At 35.3% G+C, this 18,312-nt stretch overlaps 1 protein-coding gene across 2 annotated transcripts; it reads left to right on the forward strand.

Moving 5' to 3' along the window:
• The first annotated feature begins 5,210 nt into the window (after positions 1-5,210).
• LOC137248473 (alpha-tocopherol transfer protein) lies at positions 5,211-17,901 on the forward strand. Of its 2 annotated transcripts, none has more exons than XM_067779400.1 (6): positions 5,211-5,565; positions 15,110-15,269; positions 15,467-15,548; positions 15,629-15,919; positions 15,991-16,127; positions 16,187-17,895. In XM_067779400.1, exons 1-6 carry the CDS (start codon positions 5,481-5,483, stop codon positions 16,314-16,316), a joined length of 885 nt encoding a protein of 294 aa, XP_067635501.1. In that variant the 5' UTR covers positions 5,211-5,480; the 3' UTR covers positions 16,317-17,895. The 2 variants fall into 2 exon arrangements, with proteins under 2 accessions (XP_067635501.1, XP_067635502.1); XM_067779401.1 differs by lacking the exon at positions 5,211-5,565 and adding an exon at positions 13,429-13,543 and having other exon boundaries at positions 16,187-17,901.
• The last annotated feature ends 411 nt before the right edge of the window (positions 17,902-18,312 follow it).

Raw genomic sequence — 18,312 nt, forward strand, 5'->3', positions numbered from 1 at the left:
ACATCAAAAGTTCTTTCGAAAAAAAACTTCAAAACGCATTCATATGTTACAAAAGCCGTGTTTTTTTTTTTTGCATGTTTGCGTGTAAAAAAACGCTCATCATCACTTAGATAATGCTTAGGAGACCCACCCAGCGGCAGCGGTTAAAAAACTAGCTACAGAACGGGTTGTACCAAATAGCGGAGACACAAATCTCTGGTGGCCATAATGTATAACATATAGCCGAATCCGTTGCGGTGAATAGTGGACACACACCACTTGTAGAGATAAAACCTACGAGGTAAAACATAGGGTTACCAGATGCCCGAGATATGAATCGGGGACACTTCCAACAAAAAATGTAATCAAATTTTAATAGTGAACAGTTAGACCAAGTTTAACCTTCTAAAAGCAGTCGAAGACGGGCAATTGCACCCAGACAACATGTTGTTTATTACAGATAATTATTTATACATTATTTTTTCTTACTTCTAATTTCAAGAATCCGGTGCTTTTTTCTGTCAGCACTTCCCGACATATTTCTGGGAATTGCTGATTAATTTTCAAAAGTTCAGCATTCTCAGGATGTGTTAAAATTCTTTGGAACTCGAGCCATGTAAAATCTGAAAAATTAAACTTCACCCGAAGGATGTGCCCAACATTTTCAACAGTCAAACGACCCATTGCGAGCTCATTAAGGAGAAAATTCTCTCGCATTGTGACATGGTATTGAATAAAAAATTTAGCAATTTGGAGCACTTCCGAATATCCTTCGAGATCTTTATTAGCTGAACAAAACGCAGCCATTTGGCGCTTGCAGATTTTTGTGCAAAAAATCGTGATAATCGGCCTTGGATTCCAAAAATTTTCTCAAATTTACTATTTGCTAATGTAACAAAGAATCATGTATGGTCGCTTTTTTTTCAAGAAAATAAAAGAGGCATAGTTCCATTTCACTATATTGCAAGTTTTGATCTGTTTTGAAATCCAACCATTTGAAAACTCTGAATTCCGAAAAACCTGACGTCCAAAGTTTCAGATATTCTAATGTTTCACAATAAACAATATCGATTTTTGCCAAAAATTCGTCACAACCATGGTCCTTTCCATCTTTTCTTAATTGTGCCAAATTCGTCCTTACAGCTAATGGAATAAAATACGAGTTTTGTCGTTCATCCACTTTTGATAGGAGATCATCGTAAACTGAAATTATATCTAAAATGCTATCGTAAAAGCGGGGACATTTAGAGTATAAGGGGGACAAATCGTCGAAATCGGGGAGAAATCCCCGAAAGTGGGGACGTCTGGCAACCATATAAAACATAGACACCCATTTCAGTTGCATCTGAGTATAATGCGTATTGAAATTTAGGACTAGTAATTTTCTGCGCAGAAATTTCAGAAGTGTAGATAAAGTTATGCACTTGGCATACATTTAAAGTGTAAGTGCATATGTATAAAACACCTATTTTGGTAATTAGTTTCATAACTGGCAACTATGATTATGTTTGGTCAAATGATTTGAAAAAGATTTCGGTGCATTCATAGTTTACCATGTCAAACATCGAAGGCATATATCACATTGTGAATATAGCAGGCATGCTTAACCAACGAAACGATATCATTTCGTTACGATAATCAACGTTAATAAACGAAACGAAGTCATTTCGTTTCGTTTATTAACGTTAAGATCGTCAAATTAACGAAATGATTTCGTTTCGTTTTCTGCCATATCAAAACGAAATCAAATCGTTTATGTTGATTATTAATTTCAAACTATGCTGGCAAAGCTGATTGATGGCGGAGTCATTAAAGGTGAAAGCATTATCCAAGCTGATTGCAACTTTTCTCATGAATTTTGACAGTACGAACATTTCTCAGAGTATTTTTGACATTACCACCAACGAATTACACAAACAAATTACATAGAGTTTGTGTGTGTATGTGCGCTCGTTGTTGCCACCTTACGGCTTCACCATGGCTATAGCATTGCCAGCACAATTCAAACATAAAGTATCACGTTTTCGTTAACGTTTTTAACGTTAACGAAAGCTTTTCGTTTCGGTTAAAAACGAGATACAATTTATCTTGATAATTTCTTTATCGATAATATTTCGAAGTGTTTCAACGGAAACGGTGGAAATTTTTTGATAAACGATTAGCTTAACGTTAAGGTGCATCCCTGGAATATAGATGCCGCTGGAATCAGTCAGTTTATTGTTAATTTTTCCCAGTTGAATCGGACGGCTGAATCATAAGGTTAGCTCATTGCATTAGCTGCTTTTTGCCTTGCAGTGGTGTATTGATTGTCAAAAGATGAAGAATGCAACATGTAATCAACACTTAGAAGGTTTTCTTTTCTGGCAAAAGTGTTACGCTTTTTGTACGCCTATACGGGGTATTTCGTTCTTTTGTGAAAATTGTTGCTTGCTCGCAACGCAAAAGCGTTACACTTTACCCTGCATAAAGCTGGAGACATTGGTGCTTTATCGGTAACCGTATCGGTAACCTTTTAACAGCTGCTTCGCCCAACCTTATGAGAATCAATGCAATCGATTATTGGTGCCGCTAAGGTCGTAACCGTTCGTAGCCAACCAATTGGTTTTTGGTTTACCGTCGTAACGATAAACAGCTGATTACGTTACGGATACGACTACAGCGATACGACATACGGCACCAATGACTCCCGCTTAAAATGGCGGTGTGGTAGTGCAACTCTGCTAAACCAGCTGATCGTGAGAATTTATTTTCGTAACTTCACATATTTTTAGCGAAGAAAACTGAAATGAAGAAAATAATTGCTAATGAATTTTTTTTATCATTGACAGCGCGTTTGTGAAAATCAGCTAATACACGGGTAGACATTTATGTTCTTTGCATGCACTATAAATGTTGAAAATTTTCTGGGGTAGAAGTAACTCTATTAAGACTTTACCATTTACTTAGGCAACAATTTACTTCAGAAAAGAAAACACTATTAAACAATCATTTACTGCCGTGGTGGTCCACTGGGAACTGTCGGCAAGGCAGGGCAAAATAAAAAAATTACAATTTTGATGAGCATTCTTTTCAACCTAAATTTAAATGACCAATTTGAGAAACAACAAAATTTTAACAAATAAACTGCACTTACGCACTAATTAAAGCTACTATATAGACCAAAGGACGATGACTCGGCTGCGGTGGTGTCCGAGCAATTGTTGAAAGGTGTAGTAAGAGTTTTAAATAGATTGGCGTTAGCACCGTCCAAAGCTGGTTAAGAATCAGCATTTTTGTTTTTCGAAACGCCTCACCGCTTCCCTAAAACTACTTATTTAGAGCATACACAATGTGTCCGCATTCATCTTGAGATGAAAGCAAGCGTCCGTCTCCATGTACTCCACGACGTCCGAAAAAAATCCTATAAGAAGGCGTCGCGTTTTCTTGTTCTGTTATCTAAGGATACTTTTCCTCCGATGACCCCTGTCCTGTAGAAGCATGCATTTATGAGTATTTAATTGATAATTAACTCGCACATTTTTGACAGTTTTTTGTCTAAATTATAGCAGTGCTGGAAAGTTCCAGTGGAATATTAGTTAAGGTACGTAAGATTTAGGCAAACTCGCACCCAGCCTTAATTTATTTCTTTTCCAGAGTTCGCAAAGGACTATCTATTGGTATAGGTCGAAGGACCCTAACTTGACTTTGGTTGTTATTGTTTGGTGCACTCCATTCAAAATTTTGTGATCATTTCCAAAACTTGCTGTTTTTGGACAAACATACGTACATATGTACATACATATTGTGACGAATATTAGCAACACTAAGGCATACTATTATCTATAAGCAGTCACTTGTATCTACATAAACAAACCAATCATTATGTCTACACATATGTACATACAAGAAGCGGAGAAACAGCCAGTTTCCTTGGACTCCCGTTAAAGGACATTGATGACAATTTGTGATCGGTCGCAGCTATGTTGGGGCGAAGCATTGCTACAACAACAACAAGATATGCACAGACACATGCATATATCTGAGATACTCACAAAAGTATGCAATCATCGGTGGAAGTATCACTCACATATACACGCGCATATGGCTATGCGAGAAGCTATAAACGTGCATCTGTAGTTTATAACTGGTGAGTTTATAGCTGGTAAACAAGTAGTAAGTTCTAGAAGAAGAATCGCCTAGAAGTATGCGAACGACACAGCAGAGAGTATAAAAGTAGCAAAAGCTGAGTAAGCAGAGTCAGATTGATTTAAGCACGCTATTAGTTGCGAAGTATAAGTGTTATTGTGAAGTAGTGTAATAAAGACCATTTTGCAATACTGAATATTGGAGTTATTTACTCAACAGTTTATCGATACGAACGTTAGTAGAAGATTTGAAATAAGCGGAGTTGCACTAAATTCGTTACAATATATTTATAAGCATGTCCTTATATGAATCCAGGTCGTTCTGCTGCCAAACTAATGCTTATCCAAACATACAGTACAGCTCACCAATATAGGATAAACTTAAATAGGTAGAAGCACTAGCATCTTGTACTGCCTTCACAATATTGGACCATTTGTGGACATTTCGAGCAAGTAACGGGAAGGGTATATTACCTATGTATAAGTGAAAGAATAAACCGTTTGAATTCGGATTGAACTCACACAAACCCACTGTCACTTTTAATTTTTCTTTAGCATATACTTATTTACTTAAACTAATAAACTTGAATTTATGTACTAACTTTTTTTCTCTTAATTTAGCGTTTATTCATGCCAGTTAATAAACAAAGGTACTTAGCCCTTTGGCAGATGCGCTTGCGCATGCGTTACAACAATGCATACAAATTTCAATGTCACCAGATAAACTCGTAAGTGTCATATGCCATTAATTGTCGCTTCAATGCTATCGTCCAAAAGTTAAAACAAATTTGTCAAAAAGGTAAATATTTATTTTAAACGGCCTGTTGCTTTAAGCGCTCAATAAGGGCCCAAAAGTGCATAAGTAAAGAACAGCTGACGGTTCAAAAGCTACGTAACTGAATTGACAGTTTTGCAATGACCCCATCGATATCCCATTAGCGCTAACTGCAATGGAACCACAAAGAACCTGACTTAAATCGCGCTTACTTATATATGTATGTATGTATATACACATCAGTCGGTTTTGTTTATATCTATTTGTATTCCTACCAGCCAAAACGTAAATATAGGCGCTGTTTAAATCCGAAATTTTATATTAGTTGCAGCGGATGGGTCGCGCTTTTAGTTGCTGCGAGTATCTCGTGAGGGGCGGGTCGTCTGCTGATTTTAGTTCATCTCCTTGCGAATCGCGATTTGTGTGGAAACTCACTGTTGACTGAATGTGAAGATGTGCGGAAAATAAAAGAGTTAGGCGACGAACTTTTGGAAAGTGGAAACCAGCTAGTGTTTTGTTTTGATCAAAAATACATAGAAATAAAGCTTTAAATCCTCTGATATTTTATTATTATTTTTAACCTTTTGTGAATAATAAAAAAAATGGTTGTGAAGCCAGAACTAGATGAGCTTGTGATCCAATTGCAAAAATGGATTAAGGCGCAGCCGCATCTGCCACAAGCTATAGGTGAGCTATATATGGAGAATAAGTGAAAATTTTCAAAGAAATCTAATGGAAAAAGCAAACACTTAAAAGAAATATCTATGTACATATGTATGAAGCTGGATATTGGTGTAAATGAGTGTCAAAATTGAAATGAACTGCAAGGCTTTAAAACAAAGGAAATCCTACTCTAATTAAGGCCTTTTTTGTTTTCAGTCCTGGGAACATATTTACAAAGGTCTACCTAAACACTTTCAATTTTGTTGTATTACTGCAGACCGATTCGTAAAGATATTTTAGAAACAAAATTTTGTTTAAATGCATTAGTTTCTTTTTTTTTCTTTTTTAAGAAAAGAAAGAAAAGTAAGAAAAGTAATATTCAGTAAGAACTCAATATTTTAAAATCATCGGAAATGTCGCTTAATGAGAAAGATGTAGAAAGGGGCCGCTCCTGTTCCTCCAAAGCATTTCACAAATGCTAAGCCTGCTTGTATATTACTCGCTAAGTGGCAAAATGATTGAATAGCCGGTTGGAGGATTTGTGAAAAAATGTATAAGTTTCAACATAAATGCAATGAGATAAGCTATTTTTAAAGCATATTTCTAAATATGAAATTATTCAGCATATATAATCACATTTTTCAAGTAAATGTAGAAAATGGGCGTTTTAAAACAAAAAGTAAGGTAGAGCATTTCTGAACTGGCAGCAGAGTTGGGGAACAATGGAGCTGCAGAAACGCCATTATCATTATTTTTATTTCAAATTTAATTTTTGTTTGAGATTATTGACTTTATTTTTTTAATTTTTTTTATGCGATTTGTTTGGAGTCTGCCACAATTTTGGCCATACCTCGAATCGAAGTGCTTGGCTTTCTTATTAGCGGGGTATTTTTTCTTTCCGAACTTGAATAAAAGCCATTCCTTTGGCTGCGTAATTGGTTTTCAGAATACTTATAAATACATCTACACGTTTTTATTTCCTTTATATAAAGTAGTTTTCATGCATGCCGGCAAGTTTTAGTACATAGTAAATAGAAAATTTGTCACTCGATTTTTAATTGACTTTAGAGCTTACAAATTCTCGAGTTTGTTAGAGAAAAAAATTCCTCGCGAGTCTCGGCTTGTAGCAAAATTATCGAATCTCGAAATACTCGCATAGCTCGCGAGCTTCTCGGTATTTAATTTAATTGCTGCATTGGAAGTTTTATATATGTAGAGCTTAAGATCTCTTCTGGAGCATAAGAAAAAAATTCCACAAAACCACAAGTAAAAAACACCGGAATACAGGGAACACAGCGACTTAATTGAATGTCGAGAAGTTCGCGAGTTTTACGAGTATTTCGAGATTCCTGAATTTAGCAAGAAGCGGAGTTCTAAATTTTTAAATGAAAAATTATAATATTATTAACTAATTTATATAAATATTAGAGTACCCGGGCAGACTCTAAAAATTGAGCGACTCTTCCTCTGTTGTTGTTGTTGTAGCGATAAGGTTGCTCCCCGAAGGCTTTGGGGAGTGTTATCGATGTGATGGTCCTTTGCCGGATACAGATCCGGTACGCTCCGGTACCACAGCACCATTAAGGTGCTAGCCCGACCATCCCGGGAACGATTTATGTGGCCACATTAAACCTTCAGGTCAATTCCCTCCCTCCCCACCCCCAAGTTCCATGAGGAGCTTGGGGTCGCCAGAGCCTCGTCTGTTAGTGAAACAGGATTCGCCGCGGATATGTGAGGTTGACAAATGGGCTTGGAGAAGCTATATATTGCGCTGGCAACCTGAAGGGTTGCGCTACACAGCCCCTTGAATCTGGTATTTTAGTCGCCTCTTACGACAGGCATACCTACCGCGGGTCCCCTAACCCGCTGGGGTCCTCTCTTCCCCTCTTCACTATCAATCCCATTCTCTTCCACTCTATCTTCCATTTTTCTTTTAATTCTTGTCCATCCCTTATTCCATTTGTCTTCCTCCCACTCGCAAATCCCACCTCTACTACCCATCCCACTCCTACTCCCACACGCACTCCTGTTTCCGCTAAACTTCACATTTCCGTTCTCACTTCCAGTCCTAGTACCAATCCCCTACAACTGCCACTTCCATTCCCCTTCCCTTTTTCACAACAATTTCCTCTTACGTAGAATCTCTATACTAAATGTCGAACACCTGTTTCAACTGGCCGACCGATTTCAATATCTTTGTTTACGAAACTTGTCTTTACGAAACTATATAAAACTAACGCAATTTTTAAAATCACTTTAATTAAACGGTTTTATTTAGCTTGACTTGACAGGCTGGTTGGCTGGCTGGCACGAATTTTGTAATTGAAATTTAAGTAACTTCGCGATAAACTACAAGGTTGAAACTTGGAATAAAGTTCAGAACCCGATGACAATGCAATAATAAGAAAAAAATCGCCGCTAGGTGGCGCAAGAATCGAGATATTCACAAAAATCGAATTTGTGGTCCGATTTGGCTCATATTTGGAACACATAATACATACAAGAATAGAAAGCGACCTATGAAAAAAATCGCCGCTAGGTGGCGCAAGGATTGAGATATTCACAAAAATCGTATTTGTGATCCGATTTGGAACACATAATACATACATGAATAAAAAGCGACATATGAAAAAAATCGGCGCTAGGTGGCGCAAGGATCGAGATATTCAAAAAAATCGTATTTGTGGTCTGATTTGGCTCATATTTGGAACACATAATACAAACAAGAATAGAAAGCGACCTATGATGTCCGATTTGGCTCATATTTGGAACAAATATTACATACAGTCCGGTAGAAGTGACATCAAAATATTTTGGAGTTGGAGGAGGGACAAGCATACGTGGCCCAGAGTCGAGTTAATTCTTTGGAAGGATTATGTATTGATGACTTAGATTGTAACAAATTGTTAGGAAAGAGTCCTTGTAATAGTGAGTCACGAAATGAACTAAATAGAATAAGAAATAATAGGCAATTAAATAAAGACTAAAAACTTTAAAATAAAATAATAAAAAAAAAAATTGTTTAAGTTAAATGTTTTTATTGAAAACAATAATCACATGAAGTAATAATAATACTAAAAGCTAGAAAATAATTAGGTAGGTCCTAGGTACTAGTCATCACACTCCTCATCAATCTATGGCGTTGATCAGACAATTAAATAAAAGCGTTGGACGCGTCAAATTTCTATTGATAGTCATATATAAGACCAAATTAACCTTAATCAGTTTTTGCTACGCCTCACATTTTTAGAAATTTCACGCGCCCAACGTTTTTATTAAATTTTCTGATCATGGCCATAGATTGACGAGGAGTGTGATGACTAGTACCTAGGACCTACCTAATTATTTTTCAATAAAACCGTTTAACTTAAAATTTTTTTTTTATTATTTTATTTTTATAAATAAGACATACACCCACGATAGATAACTATCTCGTCCTTTTTCGAAAAGCTGCCTAAACAATACGTTTCACACAAATTGCACCAAAAATAAGAACTCCTGTATTAAATTTCAGCAGACCGTACCATAAATAAGATTTTTTGGAATAGGTGGGCCCCTGATGCACTTCTCGGAAAGAAAAGTTTCTCAATAGTAAGCTAGTCACTAAATTTCAAGCCAATCGCTCTATACTCTATTTTATTTAGAATAGGTCGGCCCCTGGAACACTTCCCGGAATGAAAAGTTTCTCAAATATTATTTATGTTAAAGAAGTACCCCTTTACCCAATTTCAAATAAATGTCGAGGAGCTCGGAAGATTTACCAGTATTTCGAGATAGAAAAATCTCACGAGAAGCCGAGTTCTCGATTTCCCCTGGAGCTACAGTTTGGAACCTTGGAAAAGTCTTTAGAACCCGATCACAACACATCATAAAGGGCTTTAACATTTAATTCACTAACATTTATAGTATTTTGAGCGATTTGTTTGAAAGATTTTTATAACTGTTTAACACGTACTTGCATATCGCACACCTAGAACAAAAAGGAGCTAACTCAAAAATTTCAAATTTTGAAGTTATGAGTACAACCGAGCTGCCCAATTTAAAACCAACAGAACTGAATACTCAACTTATTAATACCCTTCTCTAATCACCGAAAAAAGCAACAAAAGTTGCATTGTCGCATATGAGGGAGGCAGTCAGTTTTTCGCGTTTTTTGAACATTTTAATTTTTTGAGTTGATCGCTGCTTTGATCTTGGTATGCGATATATCCAAACCACAAAATAAGCGCTTAAATTTGTTGCATTGCTGTCTGGCATATTAAATAGGTTATATTTGCTATTTGTTTATTTAGATCTTGTTTGAGGGAATTTCAAAGTCGAACGTGCGCCATTTACGGCGATGACAGGTAACATGTTTTGGCTATATTTTATTTATTTTCGTTTCAAAGTTTATTGAAGAAAAAAGTCAGTCATAGAATTTCATTAAAATCGTATGTTGTTGTTGTTATGAAACAATGACACTCACCGAAGTGGGAGCGAGTCTTTTGTCGGATACAAACCCAATATATCCTAGTCTTTCGAAGCTTCGTGGTCGTCTCAGCTTGCTTAAACAATTTTTACTTCATTAACTATTTAGAAGCACGAAGCCCTAAAAATGCAAGGGGGTGAGCTGAAACGAAACAGCGTTAGAGCGTTATAGAGACTAAATTACTCAGTAGGGAGTGAAAACCGGAACCTTGTTAACAATATATTATCCAACCCTTGCAGAAGACAAAATCAGACTACCCTGGGAAACACGAGTCACTATGGTCCAGCTTCGTTCTGGATACGGTAACAATTTAAACTCTTACCTGTCTTGAATCAACTCTGACATACATACGGAATATATGCCCAGTACACGACATGTCCCCAGATGACACAAAACATCTTTTCAATTGTAATGTGGATCCTACGCCTCCAACAGGAGCATCCTTGATCCAGCCCTCTTGAAACTGCTAGTTTCCTTGGACTCTTGTTACAGTGAAAACAATTTATGTGCGTTCGCACCTATTGAATGGGGCGAAGCACTTTTAAAACTACAACAAAAACAACTGCCAATGTTTAGGATCATAAGGGGTGGGAGAAAAACAGGCAAGCGTTTTAATCAGTGAATCAGAAGAATTTAGACAAATACGCTTATAAATAAAACAGGGTGAAACGGTATGTCTGACAATTTCTGTCATATCATCAGCGTTTTGTAATTCAAACATATTTCCGGTTGTTATTTTAATATCTTATTTCAATGGCTAAATTTGAAATAAAGAGTGCAAAAAAAGAATAATAACAATTTACTATATTATATTTCGGTTGTTCATATGTATAACTAAGCACGTTGAATATTCAGCAAATATTTAATAAACATTTTTTTGTTTAATCATCTGCTAAAATATATATCAATACGTAAAATCATTTATGCCTGGTTCGTGTGCATTTTGGTATTCAAATAATTACATATTTACACCTCAGCGAAGTAAAAAGTGCTTGCATCTGTACTAAAGTTAAGTTAAGATTCGTATGAGTGACAAATTGCATATTGCAACACTTTTGGAACGAGTACTAGGCACACATTCATGCATACAAACGTAGACAAAGAGTTATTGCATATTGCAAAAATACAAAAGAAATTTAACCGGTTCTACTGATTACGAGTACGAGTACATAAAGGCTTTTTCATTGGGTTTTTATTGCACTTTCAACCCAATTTACCGAAATCGTTCGTACCTAAGTTAAGTGACGTACTATGACTATTAGGCTGCCTCAATTCTCCATGCAAACAAAAACATTCGGATAATATTTCTAATATTTTAAAACTTTCGCCATGAATACATATATTGGCAAACTTGGTATGCTATTTATCTTAATTTAAACCTTTTATAAAAATTAGTGAGTTTAAGAAACACCTAAATAGCTTCGTGTAAGCTTGGATGATTTATGATATCACTAGAAAGATAGTTACGATAGAGAGACAGTTTTGGAAACGTTAGCTGATTGACGTCTCAAACTTTTATTCACGAAAAATAACTAGCGCAACACATCTTTATTTAATGAAGCTGATTTAAATACCAAATTATATAAGCCCTATATTGTCATTCGTCGCACACGTGACAAAAAAATCAAAATTGTTCACCAATTTCACACAGAACCTTAATGAAATAATTAGGCAAGTTTTCTACATTAAAGCCTTTATTGAATTAAATTTTCCATACAAAATACAAACTTCTAATTATCTTATTATTGCTTTATTGAATGCCCAATGGAGTCAAAAATCTAATACTTTTTGCTTGTTTCTAACAAATGAAAATAAAAAATAAATTATTTTCAAAAAATAGAAAAACACCAAAAAAATAAAATTTTTTTTTCGTTGCAAGTGCAACAAAAGATAATCAAGCTTTTTCAAAAATAGGCACAAATTTGGTTAGGTGCAACATATGTGAGTAGTTGCGCATGCATTTTATTTTGATTGTCTCAATAGTTAAAGAGCAAACGGCTGCAATCTATTTAAACTATTTTTGGTAAAGGCGTAATATTTTTTTGGGGCAAGTAGCCGTGTGTGAAAAGGAAAACTTAATTATTTCATTAAACAAAATTATAATTCGATTAAGTTTCTGTGTGAAATTGATATTATACAATGTTAGACTAGTTTAAAATATATCCAACAATTCAGTTTTGACTTTTTTGAAGTTGGTTTTTACCAACAATGAAGTATGTACAAACTGTGAAATTTACGCATTAACATATTTTAAAATTGGATACACATTGCTAATACGCCTTATAAACCTAATAAAAATGGTAATTCATAACGTCCAGCAGAAATTTTAATCAAAATTTGAAATATATAAGTCATAGAAAGTAAAAATTCTTTATATTTTTGGTACCTAAATCTATTTAGCCCATGAAATAATACCATGACGTGAAGCATATTTTGAACCTTTGAAATACTTTTTTAACAGTAAAAAAGTTTTTCAAATGCTTCTAATTCGAACATATCCCACCCGTGTCACTTATATTTTAGATTATAGCAAACATATAAATCAAGAAAAATTTTATATTTTTACGATGTTTGATGTCCTAAATGTAAGAAAACTTTCAAGTATTTAAAGAAACAAGTTTTAATAATACATATATAACTTAACTAACTTTTAACTGAACATTAAGTGTCTCAACCAACTGATTAGAACAGGAAATCCCCAGTTGGTTTTATTAGGTAGCTTCAATAAAGTTGAAATACTGCGTAGAACTGTCCCACGCGTGACGAAGGAACATCCTTAATAAATTAATAGCATATCTCCACTTACAACTTTATTCGAGATTTAGGCAGCTGAAAGAATTTAACGTTAAATCTTACAAGTTTTATCATACAAAATTAAGTCCCAAAACGCAGACGATTTAAGTTAAATCTTCATTTAATCTTAAATCATTACAATTATTTCCGGTATGGCAGCCTTCAATTCATATATCATCTAATTTTTTTATAGGAAAATATTTTAAGACAGTAGCAGTTTTTAAATTCATGGATGACAGAAGTTTTTTGAAGATTTTTAATTTACGTTAGTACAATAAAAAATATATTCAAATGGAATACTCAAAGAGAAGCCTGAAAATTTACTTTGTTTTTGAGTTGGGGAAAAAAAAACAACACTTTTTGGAGGAAGCATCCTAATGTTCATACATATGTGAGTAGATATAGAAAGGTAAATGCACCAGGTCCATATATGAATATATATATATTTATGTTTATGTATAAGTATGTATTTTTAAATATGCATACAATATTCAAACTTAAGCACGTGAACGGTAGCGACGGGAAACTGAGAGCGCTGCGCATTTTTTTTTTATTTAATTTCTTTGCAATTTATGTTCTTATTTGGGTATATATATAAGTAAACCAATCACTTTTTAATTTCAGGCGTTTCTGAGATTGAACGCATTTCAACCAAATTTTATAACAGTTTTTAAATAAAATGAGATAGGAACTCCTCCGAATACTAAAGTTCTTAGATGGGGGCATGGTATAGAAAAGAAGGTAGTTCCACTCAACATTTTTTGACGTATTTGGGGATTTTGAAGTTTCATAATGGTTGTTGTTTTGCCAGAAGCGTTGCCATACCGTTACTGTTTAAGACGAAATTGTGGTTTTTCGGAATGGAAATTTCCCTCAGGATGAAAGCGCAATGGTCATCTGAGACAATAATAATATGCTTTAGCACAATTTATGTGCATACATATCGATTGAGAATACAGCAAAACTTGCAATTTTATTGAAAAATTGTGGATAATGACTCATACATTGGTTAATGACTCATATCTTTATGGCAGCTTGACCCCTAGACAGAAAAAATATACGAAAAATCATGTTGTTCTAGCATGTTCCTGTTATCATGCCTCTACAGTGGATATTTCTCAAGGCATGGTATGTAATTTGTTACGTTTGTGAAAGGCCACATCCATGTCAATGCTTAAACGGCACAGAATGTGTATAGGCTTGCCCGAAGGTGACCCCTGGTACTACGGGCAAACGAACTCTCATAACTAGTGGCTAACCTGCAGAGAAACAGGGCAATGTTCTCCCTCCTCAAGGGCTACGCTTTAATAATACAATAAATAAAAAATGTGGACTTGTAGCAAATTTATGACCATTCAATTTAAAAAAATTGCGTTAACTATGCTAAACTCTTTAGAAACTGCGGTGTCGGTTTATAAGGACCTCCTCTGGGCATCGATTGACAAACGTGTACGTTTGGTCAACATGTTCTGAGCAAACGTACTGACACTTAAGATATATATATATAGCCTTCTCTTGCTTTGTTCCATGTTTTTTCCACCAAAGCAATTTTCGGGAGCACGAAAAACTTATTAAAAACCTTCTTTTCTAGGCTGATATTTCGTATTAAAATATTTCCAACGCATGCGGCTAATTTTTTTGTTTTTTTTTAAATCACTATGAAAGTAATTTAGTCGTATAGTTAATATGAAATCCATAAAAATTAGAAAAATTCGTAATATTTTTCAATCTGGATGCTTGTTTTTGGTGAAATTGTCATTGTCCCCGCGAAAATCAAGTGGCTAACGTCGCACTAAATGGAATTACCGCCATTTTTTGTATCATGGATAGGGGTTTATTCAAACATTCACCAGTCAATTTGAAGTTTGTTTATTTGAAAACTTGTTTATAAACTTTTCTATTGTGTTTGAATTTTGAAACACTTTATCGGGTCGATCGAATGCTATGAAATCGTAAGCGTTTTGTTGCAAATTTATTTCCGTTGTCAAAACATGCAATGCACCAAATAGCGCACACTGATAATGTAGGGTTTTGAGCAATGAAAATTGCAAATATTAAGCAATTGAAAATATGTTCTTTGACCAAAAATCGCACGGTGATCTGTCACATAAAGTGCCAGTTAGCATTAACTGAATATGACAAACACGACCCTAAATGTGTGAATCACCCTAATGTGCATTGCACTCACTCATACACACATAACAACAAAAGTTTACATTTATCGGTTATTTACCTTCCTTTTTAGCTGTCAACGCATTCAGCACGTCTCACAGTTCATTTGTTTGATTATTTCTTTTATAATTGCAGAGAATACAGTGCTTGAACGCTTCCTCTATTCGGTATTCGGCGATGTGGAGAGCGCCAAGCGGCTGCTGGAACTTAACTATGCGCTACGTAATAAGCATCCACACATATTTCTGCAGCGAGATCCCGCGGACCAAGAGTCGCAGCAGCTGTTGCAAGTCGCGTAAGTAACTATAAATCCGGCGTCCGTTGAGCGTTGATGATGCGCTTTAGGGGCAAGGCGTATGCGAAACTGTGTAGTTGCGCAACCTATTTTTAATAGCTTTTAAATTTTTGGTTTTTCTTGCTTGTTAACAATTTTATGACTTACAACAACGAGTTACGCTAACAATCTTTTATATTTTAAACAATCTTCTTTAGCGATTTGTTGCCGCTACCCGGGCTGACACCAGACAAGAACAAGTTGATTCTCTATCGTTTAATTGATTTTGAGCCGGATAAGGTAAGTGGCTGTTTTGTTTCTTTTGTTTGTTCCTAACTATAGTTAAAGTTATAGTATACTTACGTAATATCGCAACTCAGTTTAATTTCACAGCCGGCATCAAGGTTTTCTTCATGATGGCAGATCTACGTTTTGCCTTAACCGATGAGGCAGGTATGTCCGATGGTGAGGTGCCCATTTTCGATATGGCCGGCTACACCTTGCGACACATGACTCGCACAGTATTCAGCTCATTGCGTATTTATATGAAGTTCGTGCAGGATGCGCATCCAGTGCGCTTGAAGGCTATACACGTGCTCAATTGTCCATCTTACCTCGACAAGGTGCTTACCGTGGTGAAACCGTTCATCAAAAGCGATGTGTTTAAGTTGGTGAGTATAAAACGAAAGCGGAGTGTGATTTGTGATTGATTTTAAAAATGATTTTTATTTTGTTTTAACAGATCCATTTTCATCTGCCAGACGCCGATACGCCCTATCAACACTTTCCGCGCGATATGATGCCAGACGAATATGGGGGCAAGGCTGGAAAAATCGCGGAGCTGAAACAAAAATGGGTTAAATTATTGATGGAAAAACGGTAATTGATTGTATTGAGAATAATGTTTTCTGGCGTCTAACCAAATACTAACTTTTCAGAGATTATTTGATGAATCTCGATGCGTGGAGTATCGACAAAAGCAGAAAGGTGAAAGTTGTAGCAGACGCGCAGACAAACCGAGAGGTGGATAAGGTTTCACAAAGCCTGAAAACATTGGAAATTGATTAGATGAGAGTGGATTGAACTGTTTGAACGTATTTTCGTATATTATAATGTATTATTATATATATATTTTTTTACAAGCGTAAATATGTGTGGTAATTTTTTTTTTTTAAATGCTCAAAATAGATGCGCAGAAAGATTTCAAAAATACTTATTTTTACTATTCAAAATACTTGTGCCATTGCATGCAGAGCAGAGATTTGCTTGACTTATTCGAACAAATTTTTGATTTTTTTAAACGACTGGAATATTAAATTATTCACATATTTTAAAATTCTTGCTAAACTGGCTGCTCAAATTTTATCTAATAACTAGATTTTAGAAATTATTTTGTGTCTGGCAGATCTAATGTGATGAACATGTCGATTTTCTGAATTCTGCCTATCAGCTTTCAACAGTGGCCTTCAAGTCGATGCAGTATATACTGATTTTTCTAAAGCGTTTGACAAAATCAGCCATTCAATATTGATCCCAAAACTGGCCGGTGTAGGCTTCCACTAAATTTTTCTTTCTTGGCTAAATTCGTATCTTGTCCAGCGGAACTGTGTAGTTGTGATAGAAAATGCGCGTTCGAACTCTTTTGTTGCCACCTCAGGCGTACCCCAGGGTAGCATTGTTGGACTATTACTATTTATAATTTTTATAAATGGCATTTCGGTCTGTTTTCAACACTCAAACTTTGTGCTATATGCTGATGATTTAAAGGTTTTCTCTACCATTTCAAACTTGTAAGATTCAGATAAGTTACAATCCGACTTGGACAATGTCGCTGCCTGGTGTAACTCAAATAATCTACCGCTAAACGTTAGTAAATGTTTTCACGTAACATTTTCAAAATCGCGTTATCCCGTACTCACGTCTTATACCATTTGTGGTTCTCGACTCTTACAGAACTGAAATATCTAGGGGTAGTTTTCGACTCAAAATTTTCGTTCTCGGTACATTTAAACTCTACAATTGCCAAGGTATATTTTCTTCTTACTTTTATCCGGCGTTTTAGCTCAAAATTTATGGATCCTTATACTCTTAAGATACTGTTCACCTCACTTGTTCGCTCCAAGTTGGCGACCCTGTCATGAGTGTCATATCAAGAGGCTCGAAAGTGTGCAAAAAATCTTTGTTCGTTTTGCACTGCGTTCTTTGAATTTTTGCGACCCGATTCCTTCCTACGAAGCCAGATGTGCACTCATCAACCTTCAGTCTCTAGAATATAGAAGAACCTTGCTGTCAATGACTTTTGTTTTCGACATTATCAACGGTTTAATCGATGCGCCAGCTCTCCTCGAGGGTATTCGATTCCATGTACCAAACAGGCCGCTTAGAAATAGCAACATGTTTTATACGGGGTTTATTCGGACCCTCTATGCTTCTAATGCTGCCATTTCTCGAACTAACAGAATTTAATCTTCGCTCAAATTCTTTAGATATCGACTTTTCATTATCTAAATGTATTTTCAAAGCTGTAATTGGTCATGCATAATTATATTATATTTAATTTTTTTTTTTGTTTTTGTATTTGGTATTACATATGTTTGTTTATCTCTGTAAGTATATTTTTGTACTAGACTATTTTTGTAATTTGTAACTGATCAAATTACTAAATAAATAAATAAATTAAAGTTAATATGTAGTCTCGACTTTCTGTATACACAATTAAAAGAAAAGCTGATTTGAAACACAAATGGGCGATTTATGGCAATTCAGTTTAATAACGGCGAGCAAAAAACAAACCTTTCTTCCATTCTCTGCCCATTCGCGACAGCCATTTTCCCTGTCAGCTATTATTTGCCAAGTAGGTATGGCAATGGAGGAATAGAAAGATTTTTCACTTGTATGAGTACGAATCTTCTGCACATGTATTTCGCGCTTAAAAACCTAAATTTTGGATCCAATTGTAGTACATAAAAAATTTTATACGGTGTTTTCATCGTTTAGACCCGATTTTTCAGTGCAAATTTAAACTTAAGTTAAAGTTGACTAGAGCCTATAAGGAATCTTTTTT

The sequence above is a fragment of the Eurosta solidaginis genome, chromosome 4 (genome assembly GCF_040869045.1).
Source record: "Eurosta solidaginis isolate ZX-2024a chromosome 4, ASM4086904v1, whole genome shotgun sequence".
In the NCBI taxonomy this organism is placed as follows: Eukaryota; Metazoa; Arthropoda; class Insecta; order Diptera; family Tephritidae; genus Eurosta; species Eurosta solidaginis.

Bases quoted from the DNA above. Each gene is read 5' to 3' on its own strand.
- LOC137248473 (XM_067779400.1), top strand. From the start codon at position 5,481: ATGGTTGTGAAGCCAGAACTAGATGAGCTTGTGATCCAATTGCAAAAA. The intron at 5,566-15,109 runs GTGAGCTATATA...TTATAATTGCAG, and splicing joins GCATCTGCCACAAGCTATAG to AGAATACAGTGCTTGAACGC. The intron at 16,128-16,186 runs GTAATTGATTGT...CTAACTTTTCAG, and splicing joins AAATTATTGATGGAAAAACG to AGATTATTTGATGAATCTCG.